Source organism: Phytophthora ramorum (assembly GCF_020800215.1).
Source record: "Phytophthora ramorum isolate Pr-102 chromosome Unknown Phyram_PR-102_s0004, whole genome shotgun sequence".
Classification (NCBI taxonomy): Eukaryota; Oomycota; class Peronosporomycetes; order Peronosporales; family Peronosporaceae; genus Phytophthora; species Phytophthora ramorum.
Genome location: NW_027150650.1, coordinates 117,853 through 139,943, shown reverse-complemented (window position 1 = coordinate 139,943; position 22,091 = coordinate 117,853). Strand labels below are relative to the sequence as shown.

Below are 22,091 nucleotides of genomic sequence, written 5' to 3'. Positions count from 1 at the left end.
CTACCATCTTTCCTGTGCACAAATACTTTACGAATAATATGTTAGTACTAATAGCAAATTACTTAAGCCATACTATTTTGCGTTACCTCTTCTTCGCGACGCACATCCTTCATGTAGGTCACCATGTCGTGTGCGAAAGGTATGATACTCTTGCCCCCTGTCCTTTTTGGTGTCTAGCTTGTATGTGGCCCCTCGAAGTTGATTATATCCTTCTCTTGCCTCCTCCAATCGTGCAGTGTTGTCAACGGGATGTCAAACTTGCGAGCCGTGGGTTTGCAGCCAATACGATGAACGCTTTCTAAAGCTTCACGCTTTTTCTTGACAATGTAAGATCCTTTAGGAGCCATGGTGGACCGCCCCGTAATGGCGCGATGCGCGAGTGGGGGGACAGATCGACGTGCTGTCAATTAATTATCTAGACCGTTGATTGGAATTAAATACTTTAAATTGGTTGCCTTATTAATGTTTTTATGCTTGCCTTTGTAGGTCCCACTTCAGGGGGTGCAGATTTTTATGGGGGTACGGATTTCACTGTCGTTGTCTGTACTATCATTAGTCCTAACTATCATAAACCTATCAATCCCTCATATGGAGCCACTGGCGAAAACTTCACGAGAAGATATTAATTCTGAACAATGGATCGTGAGAATTCAACTTACCGCTTTAGTCGTAAACCAACCCCCTTAAACTACGAACGACAGCATTGTTCGCACACCACGGGTGGCAAAATTGAACTGAAGGCCTTGACTTCCTTTATTCGTAACCTATGATAGTGCTGCAAATAGAAACGATACCAGCAATCTGCATTCAGGCGGAGAACTGTGTGAGCAGCAAGTATTTTGTAGAACTTCGTGTTGGGTCGTGCAATCGGACCATACAAGAAACCACCGCACTTGTTAACGACACTGACCTGAGGTTGCACTCTGGTTGCTCTCTGTGTTGCGTATCAGAAACTAGCACGGTTGAAAATGACGACTGGCGGTAAGACGATCATGTACAAGAGAAATGCGCTTCCACGGAGAAGTTAGACTTGGTGCACTCTATCAATTCCTATGCCAACATGAAAAGCGCTGGCCAGTATGCCAGACAACCAACGACGGTCATCAGATGCGGTACATCCCTGTGTAGTGATAAGAATACTCGGTGCATTCGCCGGACATAATACTGCTGTCGTACAGTCTGGTAAACTAAAGGAAAACGTTGGGCCAGTGCTGAAACTATGACTTTTACGAGAATGGTCGTCACGCTACACAAGTTGGGTCGCCATACCCGAGGTCCTTCGCACGTATGATGAAGTACGATGTGCGAGAGATGACTGTAGCTTCTATGGTCCCGAGCCGAAATTTGAACGCTCTGATTGATAAATTTTCGCTTACCCAGAACATTGTGCCCAAGATTCAAACAATCCAGCATTTTGTGTACAACATTAAGAAAACGAGTGTGAATCACGCGGCTTTCCTAGACGACGTGCTGTATCTTGCGAGTGAGTCAAAATACAGCGAACGTTTGGACGATTCTACTGCGTTTACGTTTGGACACAACTTCAACGATCATGAAGATACAATTCTAGGCGAAGGTACAGATGAGTAATCGTTTGTCCTAGCATTTTCAACAAGTCCATGCTTCGCCGAATGGATAGGGCCCCCAAAACATTCGTTTTCACATGAATGCTATTTTTGTTTTTGTGTGGTATTTCGGACGTCTCGAGGGGTTTCTTTCCAGTGGCGCCATTCCTCGTCACAGAACGAACTCAAACACAGTACGCAGCAGCTATGGTGACGATAGCATCTCAATATTTCCGGGTGGTTTCAATCAAGAATGTTATGGCAGACGCTGGAGACACCCAATATAATGGATTTGTACGCGAGTTTTCACTGAACATGAACGCGACCTATTTGATGTGTTGACTCACCGTAGTGAAGAACGTCGGGGGGGGGGGGATTGGTAGGGATGGATGAATATCCTGTCCACTTGGTCTACATACACCTCTATGAGATGCACTACGCTCGAAATCCGAGCGGAAACGAGGTTTTGAAAGCCAATGCGTTTTTGAAGTGGGGGGACCTCAGAGCTCTGGATACTTTCACTAGCTACTTCAATGAAAAATGTTGTATCACGATATCACAACTGGTAATGTTTCCACTCTCCGTCCGGGTCGCGAAACCCAACAATCCTGCTGAAACGTTCAATAAACTTATTAAACGTGACTACGGCCTTCAGATTCGCTTGAAAACGGGTGACTTGGTCCAAGAGACACTTTTTCTTTGTAACCATCAGTCCGTTCGAGCTGTAGGTTTTGCCAGTGCTGCGAAGGCGGGCGAAAATCTTGTCACTCGTGCAAATTAGCCGTGGATGGAAGTTAACAAACGTCGTATGGGACGTTGGGAGGGGCCTACTCGTGGATGGATCCTGAACGTGACTAATCGAACTTGTCAGTGCAGGGCATATTTTAGTGCGTCTACTAGCCGATCGAAGAATTAAGCGTAAGGCCCCGACAACAGAATGTAAAACTCGTAAACAGAAAACAACCATTCAAGGAGGTCACGGTGGAGCCAGAGGTGATCCCGGCAGTTGGTCATCGGGCGAAACACTGTCCACACCGCTGGTGAAGGGTTAAACACGCAATCAAGACATATGCACTCATGGCAAAGAAAACATTACTCATGATTGGATTGGAATACCAAGTGGAGGATCCGCCGAACATGTGCGTCAATACCTATTGCAATCATCTCGTGTCGAAAATTCGGAGAGGGGGTTCATATATGCTATTGTGGATCGTTTCAGTGGTGATTCAGATTACTAGTATCGTGTCCAGTGGAGGGACAGCCCGGACGGTTACCGTTGGCATGATTCTTGGCTTCCAAGTGCCCGTCTAAGAAACGACGGCTTTGGAGAGACCTGCGATACGGTGGATTGCTGAAAAACGACAAATGGCGGTTCAATTTACGAATATTGCAAACGCAACGGTCACGTTGGCATTATTGGGACTTCTGATGCTGGAATGTTCGCTGTTGTAGCATTAGGGGTATGCTGTTGGCCTTCTTCACAGCCCTGGGTAGCATTCGCCCGAATTCTTTCGTGCTTATTTAAAATAGTGTTCTGACCGATCTTGACCATTATCACTAAAGGGGGTGACGATCGGTGAGCTACGACGCTACATTAAGTTATAAGCTTTGGAACTCAACATTATTTCGGGTATCAACAGAAAGAAGGCTCTGTAATAGCTAGTGTTGTATCCGCTATTGGATGGTGTCTACTTGTGCGCGGCATTTGATTCTCTCAGAGTGACGCACTGCTTTTGCACCAAAGTGATGTGTGGTTTATGGTATCGAAGATATCGGCACTGACCTGGGCAAATGGAGTGAAGACGTAGGATTTACTGTGTCAGATGGACCAGCACCTGTGAGGATGGAAGAGTACGACTTACAATGGATTGTGGGCACTAAGTTCCTGAAGCCTGTAAACGTTGGTCGGCTGGAGCTGTGAAACACATGCCGCGGTCACATTTTCCACTACTAGTGTTTCCTCCAAACATTGGTCACCCTGTGGTTGCAGTAGCACTCATTACTGCACTATACATTCAGTATTTGTAAAACTTGAATTATGCACCAGTGCATATTTACCAACCTATCCATACCTATACATTGCTCTTTGATTATTCAGAATTTGTATGATTCTGAGTTATGTACTAGTGCATGTATATTATGGGCTATGCACTAGTGCATTTGTACCGCATACGACAGATATATAAAAGAAACAAAAATCGATATCATACGTCCTCAGACATGGAAGCCACATCGCTGACCATGTAGTTCTTGTTCGCACAAGCAGTGACGTGGAGCACATATTCGGATTTACGTTTGCACGGGGCTGTTTGGAAGTTCGCGGAAATGCATGGGTCTGTGTATGCACGTGGGTACATCCGCAAGCGCTCAAGGCTTACAGACCATCAGCTTCTCAAGTCCGACAGTAAATGGCTGCTTCGTCGAGGAGGGATACAACTTAGAACAGCGTCGCTATTGCTGGATGGAAGAAGAAGAAAAAAACGTCAAGAACTAATGGCCAGCACACCAGACACATCATTCCCCCGTCAGACCACAGGCATCCTAGATGGACGATCTGTTCGGAAGACAGTGTCCGGTCGAGGGTCTCTGACAGTGAAAACAAGGAGTGTTAGACACAGTTCTAGTGGTGAAACAAGTGGAACAGTATCGAATGTTTCAGCGAGTACATTTGTGACTCTGATTAATGATACCATCCCGAAGAACCAGCGTACAAATTCGTCGTCTGGCACCACTTTGAATTCGACGTGGACGCCAGTGATGATGAAGCTCCACTGTGCCCGATGCGGATATTTCGCTTTATCCAAGAAAGAAGAGTTACTCCGTGTCCAGACTGCATATCATCCGGGCAGCTTGGTCGGGCTGATAAATGCAGCAACCAACAGCATCAAAAGGGCCGTTCAACAGGCATGGTCTGAAACTGGTGCTCCTTCTGTAATGGGTCTGCTTAGACCCACTACTTTAGCTTACACGTGTGCGCACGTGTATGAGGAAGCGTAGGTGTATTTAACTAACGTTCAGTATACTTGTATCCGCAAGTATACTTAACCTAGACAAAGGAACCGAACGATAGCTTTGGTGCCAAATGAGAACTGTATTGATTGTAAATTGGGTTTCCCCCTAAAACTGATATTTCTAATGAGAGGTTCTGCCATTGGATGGATGGCAGAACCCCTATCTAATAAATGACTCTCATTGGTAGAAATATGTTGCTTTCTACCAGTCATATGCTTTTGCTAAGAATGTGGACCACCCTGTGGAGTGGTCAACCTGAATGTACCCATTAGTGCATGTTGCACTAAGGTAGGAGGTGAACCGACTGTGTAGCCTCGCTACACCTTCGGGCCCAACTGCATACGCATCCGTCACCAAAGAATCAGCCTGTGTATTTGCTCAATTGTGGGGGATCGCTGCGTCCCTCCCTGAACCTTGTTTCACAACCGACGAGCCATGTCCATATTTCGCTGAATCTCAGATGATGAAGGCACACGGCGAATATAAAGAAGCTGTAGATAGTGCTTATCGAAAAAAGGTGCAGAAATCAAAGAGAGAATCGATCTCGATGAACCACTCCTGCCAGCACGTTTCCGAGCTTCGGGAAAATCTACGGGATACGTGATTTTGAAAACGAGAAGATATAGCAATGCGCTCCACACGAACGGCAATGATAAATACCGCTTATATTGATGAAGATATTCTCCTTGCTCTAAATCTACTCTCACGATAGTGCATGTCCGACTCTACGTGGGCAGCCACCTCTGCTTCTTGCACCGCTGCTGGAGCCTCGCACTCCACCAACAGACATGTTGCTCATTTGCCGAGCACTGCCGCACCCAGACCTCCTCCATTGATGATCTCCTCCAAATTGGAAATATTCCATGTCTGAGCAGTTCGTTTCAAGTGCTTCACTTTCCATGTCGTATAAGCGTGATCAGTCTTCAGTTATGTGTGCGTGACGGTGGATATTTCTTTGCTGCCTTGACCATGGCCGTCCTAATCCCCCTCTGCGTATCGCATCAGTCAGGGTGAAGAGATCTTGGTCACAACGCCGAAAAGACAAGCTGCCGTTTCTGTGACTGCATCGGCTCGTGGCGGTGGGAATTTTTATTCGAAAGAGCTGTGAGGCTGCTGTAAAATGATCTCTGTGCGGATTGGCGACAAAGTGAAAATGAGGTCCTTGAATTGAAGCTCCACCAACGTGTGGATCCGACAGTTAAGGCGAAGCTTTTCATAGTTCTCATTCTCCACTCTTTCCTGCTTCGTGCATGCAGTTCTACCCTTTGTCTGAAAAATTGACGTCTTGCACATGGAAGAGATTGCCATCGTCCAGAAGGTTGTAGCCGCAGGCTCTGTCGAAATATATGAGTACCCTCAACCCAGCGGTGCCTTCAAGACGGCGGTTCTTCATGTGGCGATCGAGGTCTTCTAATGTGCTAAAGGTTTTGCCGCACCCGGGCCTCACAGCTATATCATCCCAACACTACCTGCTCAAATAAAGCTTGCTGTTGCTCCGGATCATGCAGATGCAGCCTTGCACGGCGCGCGCATGTTCTCACGGAGCAGTACATTCTTGCTATAAATACGTGTATCTACACCTGTTTTTCACAAACGGAACATGTGGTGCATTGCACTGTCTTTGATTTTGAACCACTCTTCGCGATGTCAACCGCAACCCCCATGGCCTTAGTTCAGGTGCCGTGGGCATAGTTTAAAATCTAGGTTGGCTGTTGTAATTATAAGGTTTCCTCAGACTACACGGCTGTCGCTGAAATGGACCTTCGAGAACAAATGCGTCAATCTGCCCAACCAACTGTCCTCCCAGCCCAAAGCATTGCCTCTAGTTGGTTCGAACCCGATGATTATAAAAGCCTAGAAAACAGAGGGCATCAGTGTCTGCCGTTGACTCGCGAGGTAGTGTAGTGGATTACCCTCTTTGGCTACCTTTACCAGTATGCCCGCTGCAAGATACAACTGGCGAGAAACTAACGATCTATCGAAAACGTCAAAGGAAACCACTACACGTAGATTTCTTAGGCAGCACTAGGGATACAAAGACTCGATAACACGTATGAAGAGTCTAGCGACAGACCAGCAAATACACATCTGAATTTGCAACATGAAGACGAAGTCGACTATCAGGAATGACCACAGTCGACTACACGGCCACATTCAGCGTGCCATTGCTTAAGACACTACAGGTGGACACGGTTTTCTCAGTGAGCAACCTAGGAAACTTACTTGTTGACATTTACGGGACCAAACACTTTGTCGTTCGTTGCGGAGAACTACCTGGTCAATACATGAAGTTTCGACTCATACTCCCTCTGGGCGTGAATGATTGCCTTAATTATTTTTTTCTCCACAGGATCTCAGCGGGTCATTTAATCGGAGGTGGTGGTGGCATTGGCGCTAACTATGTACATATTTTTTTTGTCTCGGCTGGCTGGCATAAGTTTTGGCAACAGCTTCATTATTTCCAATATTTTAGGCGCTAAAAAAAAACCGTTACAAAGCTTATCTGAAGCCGTGTCGATTCCACGAATCAGTGCATGCCAAGCTAGGACACAGAAAGAAAAAAAAAACAGTTTCCTTCTATTTTTGCAGGCAATTATGCATGACCGGAGGAAGTACCTTCAATACAGAAGCCGTTGTAACCGTAGTAACAGAGGGATTTTATCTTCCATTTGCCGGTATTAACGAATCGTAAGTGGTGGTGGGCACGCCATTGCGATCGCTCGGATGGCAAGGCTGTCGGGTTGCGATCGTTTTTAGTGCAACCTGTCGAAGTGCTTGTAGAGAGAAATGGATTGGACCCAGCACTTCCAAATGCTTCAGGGTGCAGCTTTCAAAGTCGTTGCATAAATCCATGGGCAAGTCGCCTGAATATCTGGTTTTCCCAGATGTGGAATAGGCAACCTTCCGGCAACATCCGTATGCAGAAAGACCTCTTGCACTTGAAGTGTGGTGATGGACAGCGTTGTAAAAACCCTCGATTTAACGAAAGTTGGGGGGGGGGGGGGGGGGGTACCAGTTTAGGGGCGGATGGGTAAAAATGGAGGTATAATCTAAAACCTCGGGAAAAAAACCAGTCTATCTGGGATTTCCGGACAACTCGAGGTCTGCAGCACACTCTATCGTCCGGCGCGGACTAGCACAGATCCTCTGATAGTATCTACTAGTGTACTTTATTAGTGATATTCTCACTATTTTAATACGCACCTAGTTCATATTTCAGGAAATCGGTATGGTTCATTAGTAATTTAGTATTAATATAGTACTGTCAACAGTAGCATCAAAAATCTATTACTTCTACGGGGTTGGTGGGTTGCCCCAAAATTCCATTAACCAAAACGAGAATTTCTCCGTAGTAACCACGTCCTTCTCAAATGAGGTGCTTACTTGAGTCGCTATGTTTGTTCTACTTCTGTGGATGACAACCAAAGCATTTCAGCAATACCACACAAAAAACAATTCGAACGCATGTAGTGTTCATACAGCAGCCATACGCAGAGGTGCACCAACAAATGTGATAGAGCTTCGTCACTTGTCGCTAAAGACGTTAGTGTTTGCGCAGATCACCCGCTTGTTCTCCTTGCTCTCGTTTGTTGGGAGGGAGTGATTGTTGGTCCTCGTCCTTTTCATTGCCATTCTTCCTTGTCCTTCCGCGCAAGCTGCTGGTGCGTGACTGCAGTAGCCCGGTGCATACATGGGTCCTTGAGATGCAATCTTCTTCAGGTTCTCGTCTGTCATCGCTTTGGACAAAACGGCCTTCCACGGGCGCGTCCGATTATTTTCCTCCACCTCTCGACGATGACGCAAGTCACCTTCTACGAGCCCCATAGGATCCCACACGGATTCTACGAGACTTGCCAATCTGGGAGCCACATCCTCATCTAGGAGCAGGTATATTTCACAACGCAGCGAACGATAGCACAGTGTGAACCTGAGCTTCGACGATGCCATGCTCGCTTCGCCCGAATCGCTCAATTCCTTGGCATACACTAGTCGATAGTTCGAGTTGTCTTCTTCTTGTAAATGCGAATGACGTCGCGGAAAGGTTCCTTGCTTAGCGGGCTCGCAGGAAGGGTTTCTTTCGGCGAGTTCACAACAGGTATCTTTCCATCCTCTGGATCCTCCTTCTTCTCCCTCTTCTTCTTCTTTCCAAACACGAACGAAGGACACAACTGGTTCGCTGCCGACTTGGAAAACTCATTGTCCGAAGGGTATCTGTTTTTCACTTGCACCAAAATTACCGACGCCTCAATCTTCCACTCCGCCGTCAAACCCACGAATACCTTTTCCTTCCGAAATATCGGGATCAACAGATCCGCTCCTTTCTGGTTGCGCGGAAACAACCCTGCGGCCCGATGCCCTAGCAAATACCACACCGTATCCTCATTTGGTGGAAGTTTCAGCTGGACGAAGTGAGTGAACCCCATTTGCCAGCCATCCCACCGCAAGCACCAGTCGTACAACGCAGTCGTTGTCGCTCGGTCTGACTTAGTCATTCCTTTCTTCTTTAATGGCATCTTTTCAACACCTAGCTCTTTCAAGAATTCCTGCACCGATATAAGTTGGCCGGTAATCTCGCACTCAGAAACCCCTTTTCCCCCATCGCATACTTGTCCATCGCTAGAAGCAGCACAACGCGAGCAACCATCTCGCCATCTCCGCCAGTATCTAGCGTATCAACTTGTTGAGCTGAGCCAGAATATAATTTGACAGTGCGCCATCCTGTCCATACCACACTTTCATCGCGCCCAAGGTGAGCATTGGGTCCAATCCATATACCCTCTTTCTCATAATTCACATATGCGAGAATCGCGATGAAGCCTACGATGACCCGTGACGTCAACGCCGACGTCGAGTACGGACGCACATCCAGTCGACAGACCATTGACGCAACACCAAACGTGGTATCCTCGTTGTAGCTGCCTTTCTCTACTAGGTCGCATCCCAGTAGCAGTTTGCTCGCCGCGAGACTAGGCTTTAGTTATTCCCCTGGCTCCATGTTCTACAGCTAGATCGGTGACCGTCATCTATGGCCCATTCATATCAGCGCGGTCCAAGCCGCATTCATTCTCACTTCCGGTCAAGGTAGCCTTGTACGCGACGATATCTGCACTCCAATATTTGCAATCCTGGATTGTATTACCCACCCCGACCTTATCGTTTGCCTTCGCTTCAGTTTCCAACAATTTCTCCATCCGCCATCGCTTCATCCGGCGCTTCACTCATCGCTTCGTCACTATCTGGCGTGCTTGTGCCATGTGTGCAATGCGTTCACCAAAGCACATCCATCGTGTGAGTAAGCACGAAAGGTGGGAATGCTGCTAGCTCCTTCCGTTTGTACTTCCGAGATGATTCGTCCAACGATAGCGGCTGTACCAGGTCCGAAATCTTGGAGTGCGTATCCACCAGTACGCCAAAAAGGCCACCTCCAGTGTTAATTTTATTGTTCGCAAGAAGAGGGCCTGTTGCAGCAGATGAAAGTAGTTGATGCTGTTGTGTTCGAGAGCAAGAAGGGACCTGGCTTCGTCTATGGCCAAGATCACCAGTGGCGCACTCGGGCCCGCTGCGTCGTTTGGTTCCCCCTTCAACGCTTTTTCGGACGCCTTGAGATGTTCTGCTGCGGATTCGTTGGCTCTGGTGTCTGTGGATAGCTTCGTCCACTTCATCTGAATGCTCGTGCGCTTGACGATATATCGCCAGCAGACGATCTCCGATTGCAATATCAGTAGATCCTTTTGCAAACAACCAACTACGAAGCTCTTCTGTAGCCTCAGGATATCCCGTCGACTTGTGCAAGCGCGTCCATATGTACACAACTTTCAGCTTTGAGTCGGGATGTTGAACCTCTCGTGCAAGCTCAAGAAGCATCCGAGTCTTCCCGAAGCTGGAGCTTTGTACGACCGCTACGTAAGGCGCCTTGAACGATTATCTCTGCTTGCAGTACAGATCCCAGCACGTCCACAAGTATTTCTCGCATTCAACCCTGGCATCGCCAACGTACTCGGTAGTCGTGAACACAAACTCGAGCCACTTCATCTCATCTTCGCATGGGTGGCTGCTGCCACCAACTTGGCCACTTCCATTGCATCGGCATGGGCGACTGAATATTGAAACACCATGGACGAGACAACTGATGCACGGAGTATGTCATAAGTCTTGTCCACACAATGCTCCCCTGCCCACTCGTCAGTCAAGACCGCCTTCTTCTCTTTAAGGTCGTACTTTGAAGCGAAAGATTCCGACTGCAAGCGCCTGGAAACCTCATTGTTCATGAACTTGGCCAGCGCCTTCGCTGTGGGCTCCTGGTTCAGCGTATCCTGCGACCACACAGCACAGCACAGACCATACTACTACCGCCACTACATGGAATCATCTGGGCTTGACGTACCTGTGCTGAGCTGCTAGGAGCGCTCTCAGTGTTCTCCATCGCCAGGGTTGTAAATCCTGGGTTTTCTCTCTCCAACGCGAGGGATTGGACTGCGCAACACGGGCAAAAGGAGCTGGATAGTTATCGCTGGGGTACCACAGCGAAGGAGATATTTATCGGTAGACTACCACAACGAGCATTTGCCTGTACTATGAAGTCTTAGACTAATTCGGACTTTCAGAGCTCTATCAAGACTGGTCTGCTGGTATTTAAGAGCTGGGCAGGTCAAAACAGACTTCAAAACCGATTTAGCCTCTTTTGCCAGAACGGATGCATGTAATTGTATTGTACGTTGCACCTAGTTTGGCAAATGGGTTGCGTATTCAGGCCTAATTTGATCCATAAAAAGGTGATCTACCTCTATTTTAGAGCTAATTATGCCTACGAGCTCTTTCCCTAGCTCCCTCGTTCAGCAAGGGGAGTTATAATATATAAGGCAGATAGCCAATCGGCCCTGTTTCTCTCGCTTTCTCCGCCTTTAGTCAGCCTCCCATCGTGAGCTTAAAATTGTCCCAGGTCTGCCTATCCATAACTAAGCATATAATTAGCTATGAGAAGGCAGCAATAAGGCTCATCAATCGAATTGAAAGGCACAATATAAAAAGCGGCTGTCGGACCAATGCTTCGCGAGCATTGATGACCAACATAGAAACGACGGATTTCCATTCCAAAATAGTACTGGAATGCCGATCCTTATTATTAATAATAGTCACTTCTTAACAAATGCAAAGCGTCCTTCGTTGTGGTAGTCTACAGATAAATATCTCCTTCGTTGTGTATCTGTCTGGGTATGCTACAGCAGCGCTATGTGCGTTTGCTCCTCACAGTCAACGGATCGGCCCAGCAACTGCAGCATCAGCATCAGCATGTAGCTCTCAAAGAATAGGTTGTGCGAACACTACACGGTCGATATGCACAAGAAATGGGCTTACACATGCCGAAGGCTACTGCAAGTTTGTGGGAGGTACTACATGTATTGTACTAAGTAAAGTATTGAAATCAATCGTGAATCACGGGCCGTGACTTGGGTGATGTAATAGCAAGTTATGCCGCTAACCTTGCGACGCGCAACAACTGACTCTTTGTGATTGATTCGTGGATTTGCTGGTCAACGGTCTCTTCCGCGTGGCATCGAGCAATTCCCCCCCCCCATCAGCACAACACGTTTATCACCCGACAGAAGAAGTCACGTGATATCATGGCCAATAGTACTTTGTATCCGCCTAACCACCACCAGCTTAGCGATCGTGTCGTTCGTGACATTATAGTCCGAGACAGACGCCAATCGCTACGGGCGTCAAATGAGCTTGCCCAGTCGACACCGGCTCAATCCAGTAGCAAGCGTTCGTCGTCGTCACTGACTTCTATTGGCACGGAAGACACAAAAATGACGACTCCTGCTCCGCCGAGCAAACACACCAAGAAGGAAGGAGCGGAGGGTAAATTGGCACGCCGCAGAGAGCGCAACAAGCTGCACCAACGACGCTACAAGAAGAAGCAGCGCAATCAAATACAGAGCCTCGAAGACAGCATTGAGCAGCTGAAAGAAGAAACCCAAGAACTCGAATTCCACCGCCAGCTCGTGGTCTTGGATGTCCAGCGAAACAAGTCGAGGTGGAATGTGGTGACCGAGTACTTTAGTCTATTTCGCTTTGGTGTCCAGGTACATGTGCCGGTGGCACTCGATAGGCAATGTCCGTATGATACAGACGTACAGAGAAACTTTCTGCGCTCAACAATGGCGCAGGACGTGATCTACGGCCAAGTGTGTGGCCCTGACGCAGTGCTGGAAAATTGGAGGAAAATGTCGCTTTACCACTCTAGGATGAACATTGAGCTCGTGTGTTTGGAGAATGGCCCCGCGGACTCGTTGATCGCGACGATAAAGGAAATGGTTACTGTGAACGAGAACATGATACGCCTTGCGTTCCCACACTTGATCAGTGATGAAGGTAGCGAGCACTCCCAACTGGCTCAAAGACTTGTTGGGCAACAGTTTGTGGTTCATAGTTCAGTGCGTTTCGAGTGGAATGAGGAGCTGAATCTCGTGAAGAGCCTCCAATTCAAGGCAGACATACTGACCCCGTTGCTGCGCGTGCTGGGCAGTTTGGAAGACGTGTCTCGCGTGTTTGATAACGCACTGCTTACACCTGAGGGCGGATTAGTTGCTGGGCTGTGATTGCTGTCTGGGGCTTTGGCACGTAGTCGTTTTTCTTCTAGCACGCAATGTTAGCGAGAGGTCGTAGTTTGTCGGCCATCTACTACGTAGTAGCTACTAGTATTTGTACTGGCGAGATGAACTAATACACCAACGTTTTTTTCTCTCTCGATAACATCGCTAATACTTCGAAGTAATAGTTAACTGCTCAAACCTCGTAAGACCGCGGAAATAAAGGGCAACGCTTGTAGCATGCCGCTATGCCGATTTCAACTGCAGCAACAAAACAATTTCGTGCTTACTGTGTGTCTCCCCCCCCCATTATATCTTCGACGCGAATGCACGAATATGAAAAGCTCAGCGCGACAATAAAGTGGAGCACTTGCTACCCTATTTAAGCTCGCCCTCAGCTTGCTTTGCTTTTATCGAGGATTGGCGCTTCCGAGCATGTAATCGCTCATCAAAGAATTGAAAGGATCATATTGAAATTTGTTCCTTCTCTCATCCCCAAATGTGTGACCTCACACTTCAACGGCATTCAGGTACGATATCGTAGCGAGGGCGTCATCGTACGTAATGGACGTGTCGGGCTTGGTCCAGCCCTCAGGGAACATTTCCTGCAGGAAGAACGTGGCAGTGAACGTCGTGGCCGTCGAGTTGCCATTCTCGCCACCAAATCCACGCAGGAGCAGGGCCGCCTCAGCCCCTGCGATGAAAGCGGGGGTGGTGCCAAAGTCGAACTCTGGGTTGTGCTCCTCCCCCCACGCCATACGCGCGGCGCGGATCGTAGCAACGTCCGTGACGTCCACCGATCCGTCGAGTCCGTAATTCAAGACGTCGTTGATGAGACCGGGGGTGACGAGGTACGGGTCCACTCCGAAGTACGAGTCGATGCGCGCCAAGGACGCGTCGTGCTCCACCTGGTCGTTGTGCTTGGATAAGTCGTTCATGTCGAACAGGTCCGGCGACAGACCTCCCATGACGGCGGCCAAATCCTCAGCGATGTTGAACTTGTCCATGACGACGGCCAGCGCCTGGTCCACCGTGATGTTCTTGCCGTCGCGAGGGAGGTATCCGTGGTTGGCGAGGGTGTTCATGGCGGGGCAGGGCGAGCGACGGAATGGGGCCGTCGAGTTGACCGCACCCGAGGTCAGGTACGTTGGCGGGCGGTAGTACTCGCCCTTGGACAGGGCGGCAGCCTCAGCGAGAGCTGCTTCGGCCTCGGCCTCAGTGTAGCCGTACGCCACACCAATGGCAGCAACAACGAAAGCGAACGACGCCGAGATGCCAAATTGACAAGTCAAGTATCCGATACTCATTCATTCCTCTTGGCCCTGCAAAAGGGAAATGCTATTATAGTTCGGGTTGGAAAGGATAGTAGCGTCTGATGATGGTGCAGGCCCAACGCGACTGCGATAACATTTGCGTGAGTATGCTCTCACCATCTTGGTCGAACTGTTTTGCCCACTTCTCTAGTCGCGCACGTGCACGATGAAGATTGTTGGCCTGAACCACCAGATTCCGATGAGCTGTACCTGAAGCTTAGAGACCGGATCGACAATGCAACTTTACACCTCACAATGCCGCGACAGAACCTCACGTGGGATGCCGTGTCGCCTTCATGCACCAGTCGCGCACAGCTGGAGGGATCGCGCAGTTCCACAGACCACGAGCTCTGCTGTCGGCATTGCCGATACCTAAAGGTGCGTGTCAGACACTGCAAGCAATAAATCCGACCGTCGTGGCAACGCAAGGGATCTGCATTACCTGACTCCGTCCGACGCGTGATACATGTAGCATTTGCTGGCCGTCGAGGAATTGCTGGGGCCCACCACCGTCCGCCAAAGAAACGAAGGCCTGAAGTCGTCGGTTGTTGGTGATGCAAGAGCGCGGCGGAGAAATCAACGCCCAGCTCGCTCGCCTCTGTGTTTGGATCACCGCCTTCAGCGGACAGAGAAGCAAAACTAGCTTGAACCTTCACTTTTCCTGCTTCCCGACCTCGCCGGAGATGCTCTTCACGTCACCTCCTGCAACACCATGCGATCACCAAATGCCAATATCCAACCCCGCCTCGTAAATCCCAACGCAACTGCTCAATTTAAACACATCTGTGCATCTGGCGCCTGATGCTGATGCTGCTGCTGCCCACCAACAACCTAGCTAACGAACAATTCAGGAAAGACGGCCGAACAGGGCAGTCACCAGCTTGCCGTCCACCTACTACTCAGCGCGCACACCCAAAATTTCCAGCTCTCTTCACCGCCACTCACGCCGACGCCGTAGGCTCAGCATCAGTGCCAACCACAGCACCGGCCGCGGCGACGGTCTCGTGCTCAGCACCCTTGGACACGTCCACGCTTTCAGGCTCGCCGCTCTCAGTCGTGGGTTGCTCGTTGTTGTTCTCATCTTCGTCATCGCTATAATCTATCGTGAAGACGCCAACAAACTTGGGATCCTTGGTGGCGTCGGCATCAGCACCAGCCACGCTCGGGTCCTCAGGCTCTTCCAGTGCGGCCCGCAGCATCTCGTGCGTAGCCTCGTCACTCTTCTCTTCATGGTCGTCCGTAGAGGATCCATGATCGCTGCCACCGTCTTCTGCGGTTGCAGTCTCAGAAGACGAGCTGCTATCGTTCTGGTGGCCGTTGCTTGCAGCACCCGACGATTTCCGCCGCCAGCTCCACTTCTTCGGGATCGAAACCTCGGAAAGCTTGCTCCGCATTGACGTGATCGAGTTGCGGGAAAGAGACAACTGGCGCCTACCCATCGAAGGTGTGTTGTTGCTCCCGACGCTACTGCTGGTTGCACGGTTCAGCTCGCTGGTCGAAATGATGCTCGCATCGCCCTCTCCTCCGTTGACTGGCATCGTGGTCATAGTGGGCATAGCCTTCTTGCGTCGCGCCTTCTGCTTGGGCTTTTTCTTGTGGGGATCCTCGCCCGTACGAAGAATCGTGTCGTATCGGCAGTACACGCACTGATCCGCTACGTGATTCAACAGCTCCTGCGGTGAGGAGCCCGCGCCATCACGCATGAAGGCGTGCCACGACGAATATCCGCCATCAAGTGTGCTGACGAACCGGAAACCACGCTTCTGGAAGAATATTGCGGCTTGGTTGAGGCAATCGGTGTCCAGGCGGACAGCATCGCGGATGCTGGTTTTCGCGTCCTCCGAAGTCGCCAGCTCAGGTGGCATGCCAACACCATGGCCCACCAGCACCACATGAACCTGCGACTTCATCGGGTTGAAGGCTTCCATGCTCTTAGCGATCAGCTCCGGCGAGTCGAAGACAGAAGGGTCCAATGTGTACGCCACCGGAATGCGGCCGCTCTTCAGGTCTTCCGAACTGCGCAAACCTCTGCAGTCAACAACAAAGAAGCGAAGGTTGCTGCCAGAAGACTGCTGCTGGTCACTCAGTTTATCACCGCCACCCATGAGCTGTGGGCCTACTTCCTCGACACTGACAGGCAAAGCAAAATACGCTGAGGGCGGATCGTGCTTCTCCGCTGGGTGCTCCCACTGGGTCTTTCCAGTCTGTGTATGGTACCAGAAGATCTTGCCCGCAATCGAGCGCGACTCCTTCATCACCCACTGCGACATATCCACCGCGGCTTCGGCAGTAGATTTCCGGTCCGAGCTTGATGGTGCGCCGATACCACTGGAAGGAGGACCGCTCACGCTGCCGTTGTTGGACTGAGCCCGCACTTTCTTAGCCGCCATACCAGCACCCGATCCGTACGCAATCTCAATCGCCTGGCGCGATGAGCACCTCATGTCGCTCGTCGCCTCACGTTGAGAACACTTGTACGTCTTGGGGGTCTTGCTGCGCAGCCGAGAGGCCAGCAAACACAGGAAGCGGACATGCTCCTCGTCGGCAAACGCCTTCGAGTTGAACGTGGCGCGAATCTGATCCTGAACCTCTTCCGTCGACCCACACCCCGTGAGCACCTCCTCACGCTGAATCAACGCCGCGATCACGAAAAACAACCCAAACAGCGAGTCGCCCGTCAGCAAGTACTGGTCCATGACGTACACGAACGCAGCGGGGGGCACCACCTGGTACAAATGTCCAAGCAAGAAATCTGCGGCAAAGAGCTGTCCCGCCACACTCCACTCGTTGCCACACCACTGGTTCAAACAGTGCGCGAGCTGCGGAGCGTGGTAGCTCAGCAACTGCTCCACCAACTGCTGCCGTTCGCGTCTCAGCGTCTGCGCTTCCTCTTCGTCCGCACGCCGCTTGCTCTCGTCAGCCAAGGACGACGTCGAGTCCATAGAGCTCGACCTCTGCAACGGCGCATAAGCGTCCTCCATACTGCTGCTACTTCCTCTATTGCCACTACCTGCTACACTCGCTTGTAACCCTGTCGAATCACTAAACAAACTGTCGGCCACCACAAAATGAGGCAGAAAGTGGGCACAGTACTGGTAGAAGCAGTCGTAGATGGTGGGCAGCGGCATCTTGAGCAAAAAGAACGGGGCCACAACCCTCGCCATGCCCGTCGAGTAGGCCACGCTCTTAGTGGTTAAAAACCACATGAGCAGCACCTCCAGCTCCTGTTGCACCTTCTCCCGGGCCTTAAGCTCTGTCGGTTCGAGGATTTCAGCCACGTCGCCGCACTCGTCCACCAGCAGCGGATCTCTGGGCAACTTACCCAGTCTTTGCAGCATCCTGTCGAACTCCTGGGCCGCTGAACCGTGCTGGTTGCGTCTGTACACGTTGAGTAGTACCTGCCAGATCTCCCCGCGTAAAGCGTCGCACTGAGGGGGCAGGCAGGGCGCCACGCTGGCCAGCACGCAGCTCTTAACTTCCTCCACGCCTGGACGGCGCGTGATGGGCCTCTGGGCGATCTCCGCGGCGCTACAGGAGGCGGAAGACGAGGAGCTGGACGAGAAGAGCTGCAGCAGGTTCTCGGCCAGATTGCAACGCTCCTGGGACGACTTGGACACCCACACACGCATGCATCGTCGCGTCAGGACCTTGCGCAGCGCCTCGTGCTGCTGCTGGAGCGCGCGCGTGTCGGGGGACGACGCGGCGGCGCCGGACGGAGACGCCATGGCGGGAAGGACGCGTATTGGTTTGTGAAGGGGGAGAGGTGTGGGCTGATTATTAAGAGATGTGAAACCACTTGGAATTTGTATGTGTAAAATACGGAAATAGAAAGATTTTGGAAAGTCTGAGTTGGTAATAAAAAACAAGGACATGTGTAACGTATGAGTTGGTGGTTATAGTCTCTGTTGAAGTTGTTGCAGTAGCTGGTGCGCTGCGGCGAAAGTGTCCACAGGCTGTACAATGTCCATTCGGGAGTCGATGGACATGGAAGTCTCGATTTGTTGGGGAGATGAAGGTGATGGAGTGGTCGGGAGCGAGACGAGACGAGGCTCGCAGCGAGAGAGAACCAGGCGGAAGACACTGCCGATGACACGGTCGAGCGTCTTGCGCTTCTCTGCGAGAGGCAGTTGCACGTAGTCTTCTGCGGGGAGACCGAGTAGCCGCTCCACTGTCTCACCTTGGCATAGCACTGGTAGTGGGGGCGTGCGGGATCGACCGTTCTCGAGCGTCACGAACAGCTCGCGGTACGTCTGCACCGTGTCTTGCATCCCGTAAAACATTTCTTGGCAGAACGAGCACTTCCACTTGGGCGGGCCATGAGTTGTCTGCTGTCTGGACACCATCTCTAGAGGACGAAAACAATGCTTGTGGGCGCACATTGTCGAGTGGCCCTTTTCACAAGTTAAATCGCAGGTGTAACCTTGAGCTCCGAGACTGTCGCTCGGAATCAACCAGCCAACAGCGGTGACGGTCATTTCGACCATCGTGAGCGCGTGTGCTGCGAGGTCGTAAGGCGTGACAGGTCGATCTAGTGCAGTGTGCATGAGACCCGGGGTCGTATTCACCACGGTGAGCTTGGAGCTGTTGCTGAAGAGTGACTGCTTGCCGAAGATGCTCTCCCAGTCCGAGCACAATACCACAACATTTGAAGAAGAGGCGCTGTACGCTTTCGTCGGGAAGGCAAACTCAGCTTGCGGCGTTTGCACTGACGCAGGCGGCATGAGTCCAGATTCCCGGAAGCGGCACACCGGTTTCGATTCCATGTCAATTGCCACAAGTCCATCCAAGAACACGCTTTGTCCAGGTACGAGGCGCAATGCGGTCAAGGCGTTTTCTCCTGTGACTTCAATTGTCAGCAACTGCTTGGAGGACGCGATGTAAACTTGCAGCATCACAACCAGATAGTACTTTGACACTATCGTGCGGTCCAACGGCGGAGGTGGCCGCATTTTCGCGTCCATCGCCCCCGGCTGGTTCGTCTTTGGGTCGTAGTATGCGTAAAAGAACGCTGCCAATAGCGGGATCCCGTGAGAAACCTTGATACTACGCACGTGAGCATACAGCGAGAAGTTGTGCCAACCTGGTTTGATATCTCCCAAGCTGGATAATCGTATTTCTGCTTCGCCATGGTCTTGTTGGACTGCCGGTGCGTTGGTGGGGCTTTTTACCTGGGCGACTCGACATGGCTTGCAAAATACAACAGTAGCACTACCGTACTCAAAGTAATATGCCATCCTCTGCTGGGACGAATACTCGTTCAAAATGTGTAGAATCTCTGAGTCGTGTTGATCGCACACGTGCACGAACGGATGAAAGATCGAGAGCGTGTCACCAACGCGAAATAGACGACTGAGCGCGACTTGGTCATCCCAGAGAACCATTAAGTGCAAGCCTTGCGTCATTCGCTGCGTGTTCGGCATTGCTCCTGCAGGAAGTCGAGTAGTGGTTTGATCAACGTCTCCCAATATAATAACTTGACGGTGGACATACAGCGGCGTCTGGCACGGTCGAATAGCACCAATATCAAGCACCTTCGCTTTTACCATCAATTGCTGGATCACCGCCGGGTCTTGAGCTCCAGCAACCAGCTGATCCACTCGACACAAACGAATCGAATCCGCCAGCAACCTCCGATCTAGCGGCCTTTGTTCATCCAGCCGCGCGGTCAGAAACGCCGTTGGTAATAACGTGAACTTGGCACGGTTACTACCACTTGCCATCTCCCTTCTTTCCAACAATTTTGCATTGGTAAACGCTACATCCCGACCAATCTGGAATGGGAACGTCGCTGCACTGCACCAAATATTCAGTTCACCCCCTTTTCTCACTGAAAACTATGAACTCACCTCGGCTCGTACTGCAAATGATCATGTAAATAATCCACACACGTCCGGAACCGTTGGTGCAGATACCTAACCAAAGCATTTTAGCACAAACCTTTTCATCAAATTCCAATCAACCATTGCACTCACATATACGCCATCACATCTTTCGCGTTCTCCATCACAATAGTGATTCGGTGGTTCCCGTAGTTTGCCACTTTGGCCACCAGAGCTTCTTGCTCCCCTTCCGCCAGTAGGTCTCCCATATCCTCGTCGTCTCGAATCTTCCTCCTCTTCCTCGGAACCCCCACCCCTGCTTCCTTTTGCTCCAATAATTTGGCCAGCTCCGTGACCACCACCGCCTCTGTGAGCCCGTCCGGATACGCCTCAATGAGCCGCAAGAACTTGGTGAAGACCCAATAGAACGGGAGACGCGGGGAGTCTGCGCTAATTCCGCGCTTTCGCTGCCATAGTTCGCGCAATTTCAACTGTACATACAACACTTGGCGCTCCACGAAGTCCACGCTTTGTTGCGGAGCTGCACCGCCGCTTGGACGAGTGACCGGCCGCTCGAGCTCCTCGATGGCGTCTAGCAGCTCCATTTATGATTGGCAATACAATAATGAGTGGTGTGGTGCACACAACAATAGGTATATTTTCACTGCTTCCAAGAGCACAATACAAAGGTTTAACGAGTTCAATCTGTCCGGCGAGCCATCTGACCAAACGCTGCACACTTGCGATTCTAAAGCTGAAATTGTACATGCACCTTGGACAGCGAAGCGCTCGCCAAGATCCAAAACTGAGCAATCATTGTTCACCAACTTACCCTGACACGCAATAGCAAAATAAAAAGAAAACAGGACTCCGTGCCTAATACTTGCCAGGGACCTGCGCCAGTATCTTCATCTTGGAGTGAAGCCATTTCGTCAGTGAGCGTTTACACGGTTCTGCGGCAAATCGGGCAGCTCGGTTGCGTGCAGGCCTTCTTGCACCACGCGGCCCACTCGCCGAGGCAAATGCCGTGGAAATGGTGGCCGCAGTGGGTCTTTGAAATCGATCTTTTCCTGGGTGAGCCAAACGGAGACCAGCAGATAGCACACATGTCGTCCATGCTGACACCGACAGAGTCCGGTGGAAGAAGCAGCTTGGCAACCATCAATTCGTCTCTCGGTTTCACCACAATCAGCAGACTGGACCACTCAATGGAATTCTTGTTCTCATCAGCATCAAACCGATAGTACACGTATCCCTCGGCGTCTTGATATCGAGAGCAGACAGATATCTCATCGTCCGCCTTCACACCTTCAAAACGCCAGCAGCAATCGTACAAACCGCAGGTAACAGGCTTCATTCTCCAGCGACATAGCGGGCAATGGACATTGTCATCCAGAATGAGATTAAACAACTCAAACTTCTTGGGGTGAATGGCCATGTGGCGGAACGCAGGACAGGCACGATTCTCGCATCGCCCTTCGATGTTGAGCCCTTTGCTGCAAACGCGCCACTCAGGAGCTCTGTCGGAGAAGTCAACCGCAGTTATGATCGAGCCGTCAGACACGTCGGCGAAAGTTTGAGGTGTGGCGAAGCCTCCTGTGCTGCCACCCAGGATCCGTCCCATCGAGTGAAGGGTGTCTGCATTCCCAATGTTGTAGAACGAAAGCGTACAGTCATCTTGGAGTCGCTTGCCTGCAAACACAAGGCGTTGATCCTCAGGTGGTATGCCCTCTTTGTCTTCGATTCGGGCCTTAATGTAGGCCACCGTATCAGTCGACGTGCACTGAA

General features: G+C 50.6%; 5 protein-coding genes across 5 annotated transcripts; all 5 read right to left on the bottom strand.

Moving 5' to 3' along the window:
* Window positions 1–8,563: 8,563 nt before the first annotated feature.
* KRP23_4817 (uncharacterized protein) lies at window positions 8,564–9,070 on the bottom strand (the record flags this gene model as incomplete). The annotated part of the gene is made up of 1 exon (XM_067889820.1): window positions 8,564–9,070. The coding sequence occupies one exon, from the start codon at window positions 9,068–9,070 to the stop codon at window positions 8,564–8,566; it is 507 nt and encodes a 168-aa protein (XP_067746419.1).
* A 1,536-nt stretch (window positions 9,071–10,606) lies between these two features.
* On the bottom strand, window positions 10,607–11,001 carry KRP23_4816 (uncharacterized protein; the record flags this gene model as incomplete). Its single annotated transcript, XM_067889819.1, has 2 exons — window positions 10,607–10,891; window positions 10,963–11,001. 2 exons carry the CDS (start codon window positions 10,999–11,001, stop codon window positions 10,607–10,609), a joined length of 324 nt encoding a protein of 107 aa, XP_067746418.1.
* A 2,679-nt stretch (window positions 11,002–13,680) lies between these two features.
* On the bottom strand, window positions 13,681–14,478 carry KRP23_4815 (putative sterigmatocystin biosynthesis peroxidase stcC; the record flags this gene model as incomplete). Its single annotated transcript, XM_067889818.1, has 1 exon — window positions 13,681–14,478. The coding sequence occupies one exon, from the start codon at window positions 14,476–14,478 to the stop codon at window positions 13,681–13,683; it is 798 nt and encodes a 265-aa protein (XP_067746417.1).
* A 947-nt stretch (window positions 14,479–15,425) lies between these two features.
* On the bottom strand, window positions 15,426–18,209 carry KRP23_4814 (uncharacterized protein; the record flags this gene model as incomplete). Its single annotated transcript, XM_067889817.1, has 1 exon — window positions 15,426–18,209. The coding sequence occupies one exon, from the start codon at window positions 18,207–18,209 to the stop codon at window positions 15,426–15,428; it is 2,784 nt and encodes a 927-aa protein (XP_067746416.1).
* Window positions 18,210–18,377: 168 nt separating this feature from the next.
* Window positions 18,378–20,908, bottom strand: KRP23_4813 (uncharacterized protein; the record flags this gene model as incomplete). Its single annotated transcript, XM_067889816.1, has 3 exons — window positions 18,378–20,277; window positions 20,331–20,396; window positions 20,457–20,908. The coding sequence occupies 3 exons, from the start codon at window positions 20,906–20,908 to the stop codon at window positions 18,378–18,380; spliced, it is 2,418 nt and encodes an 805-aa protein (XP_067746415.1).
* Between the last annotated feature and the right edge of the window lie 1,183 nt (window positions 20,909–22,091).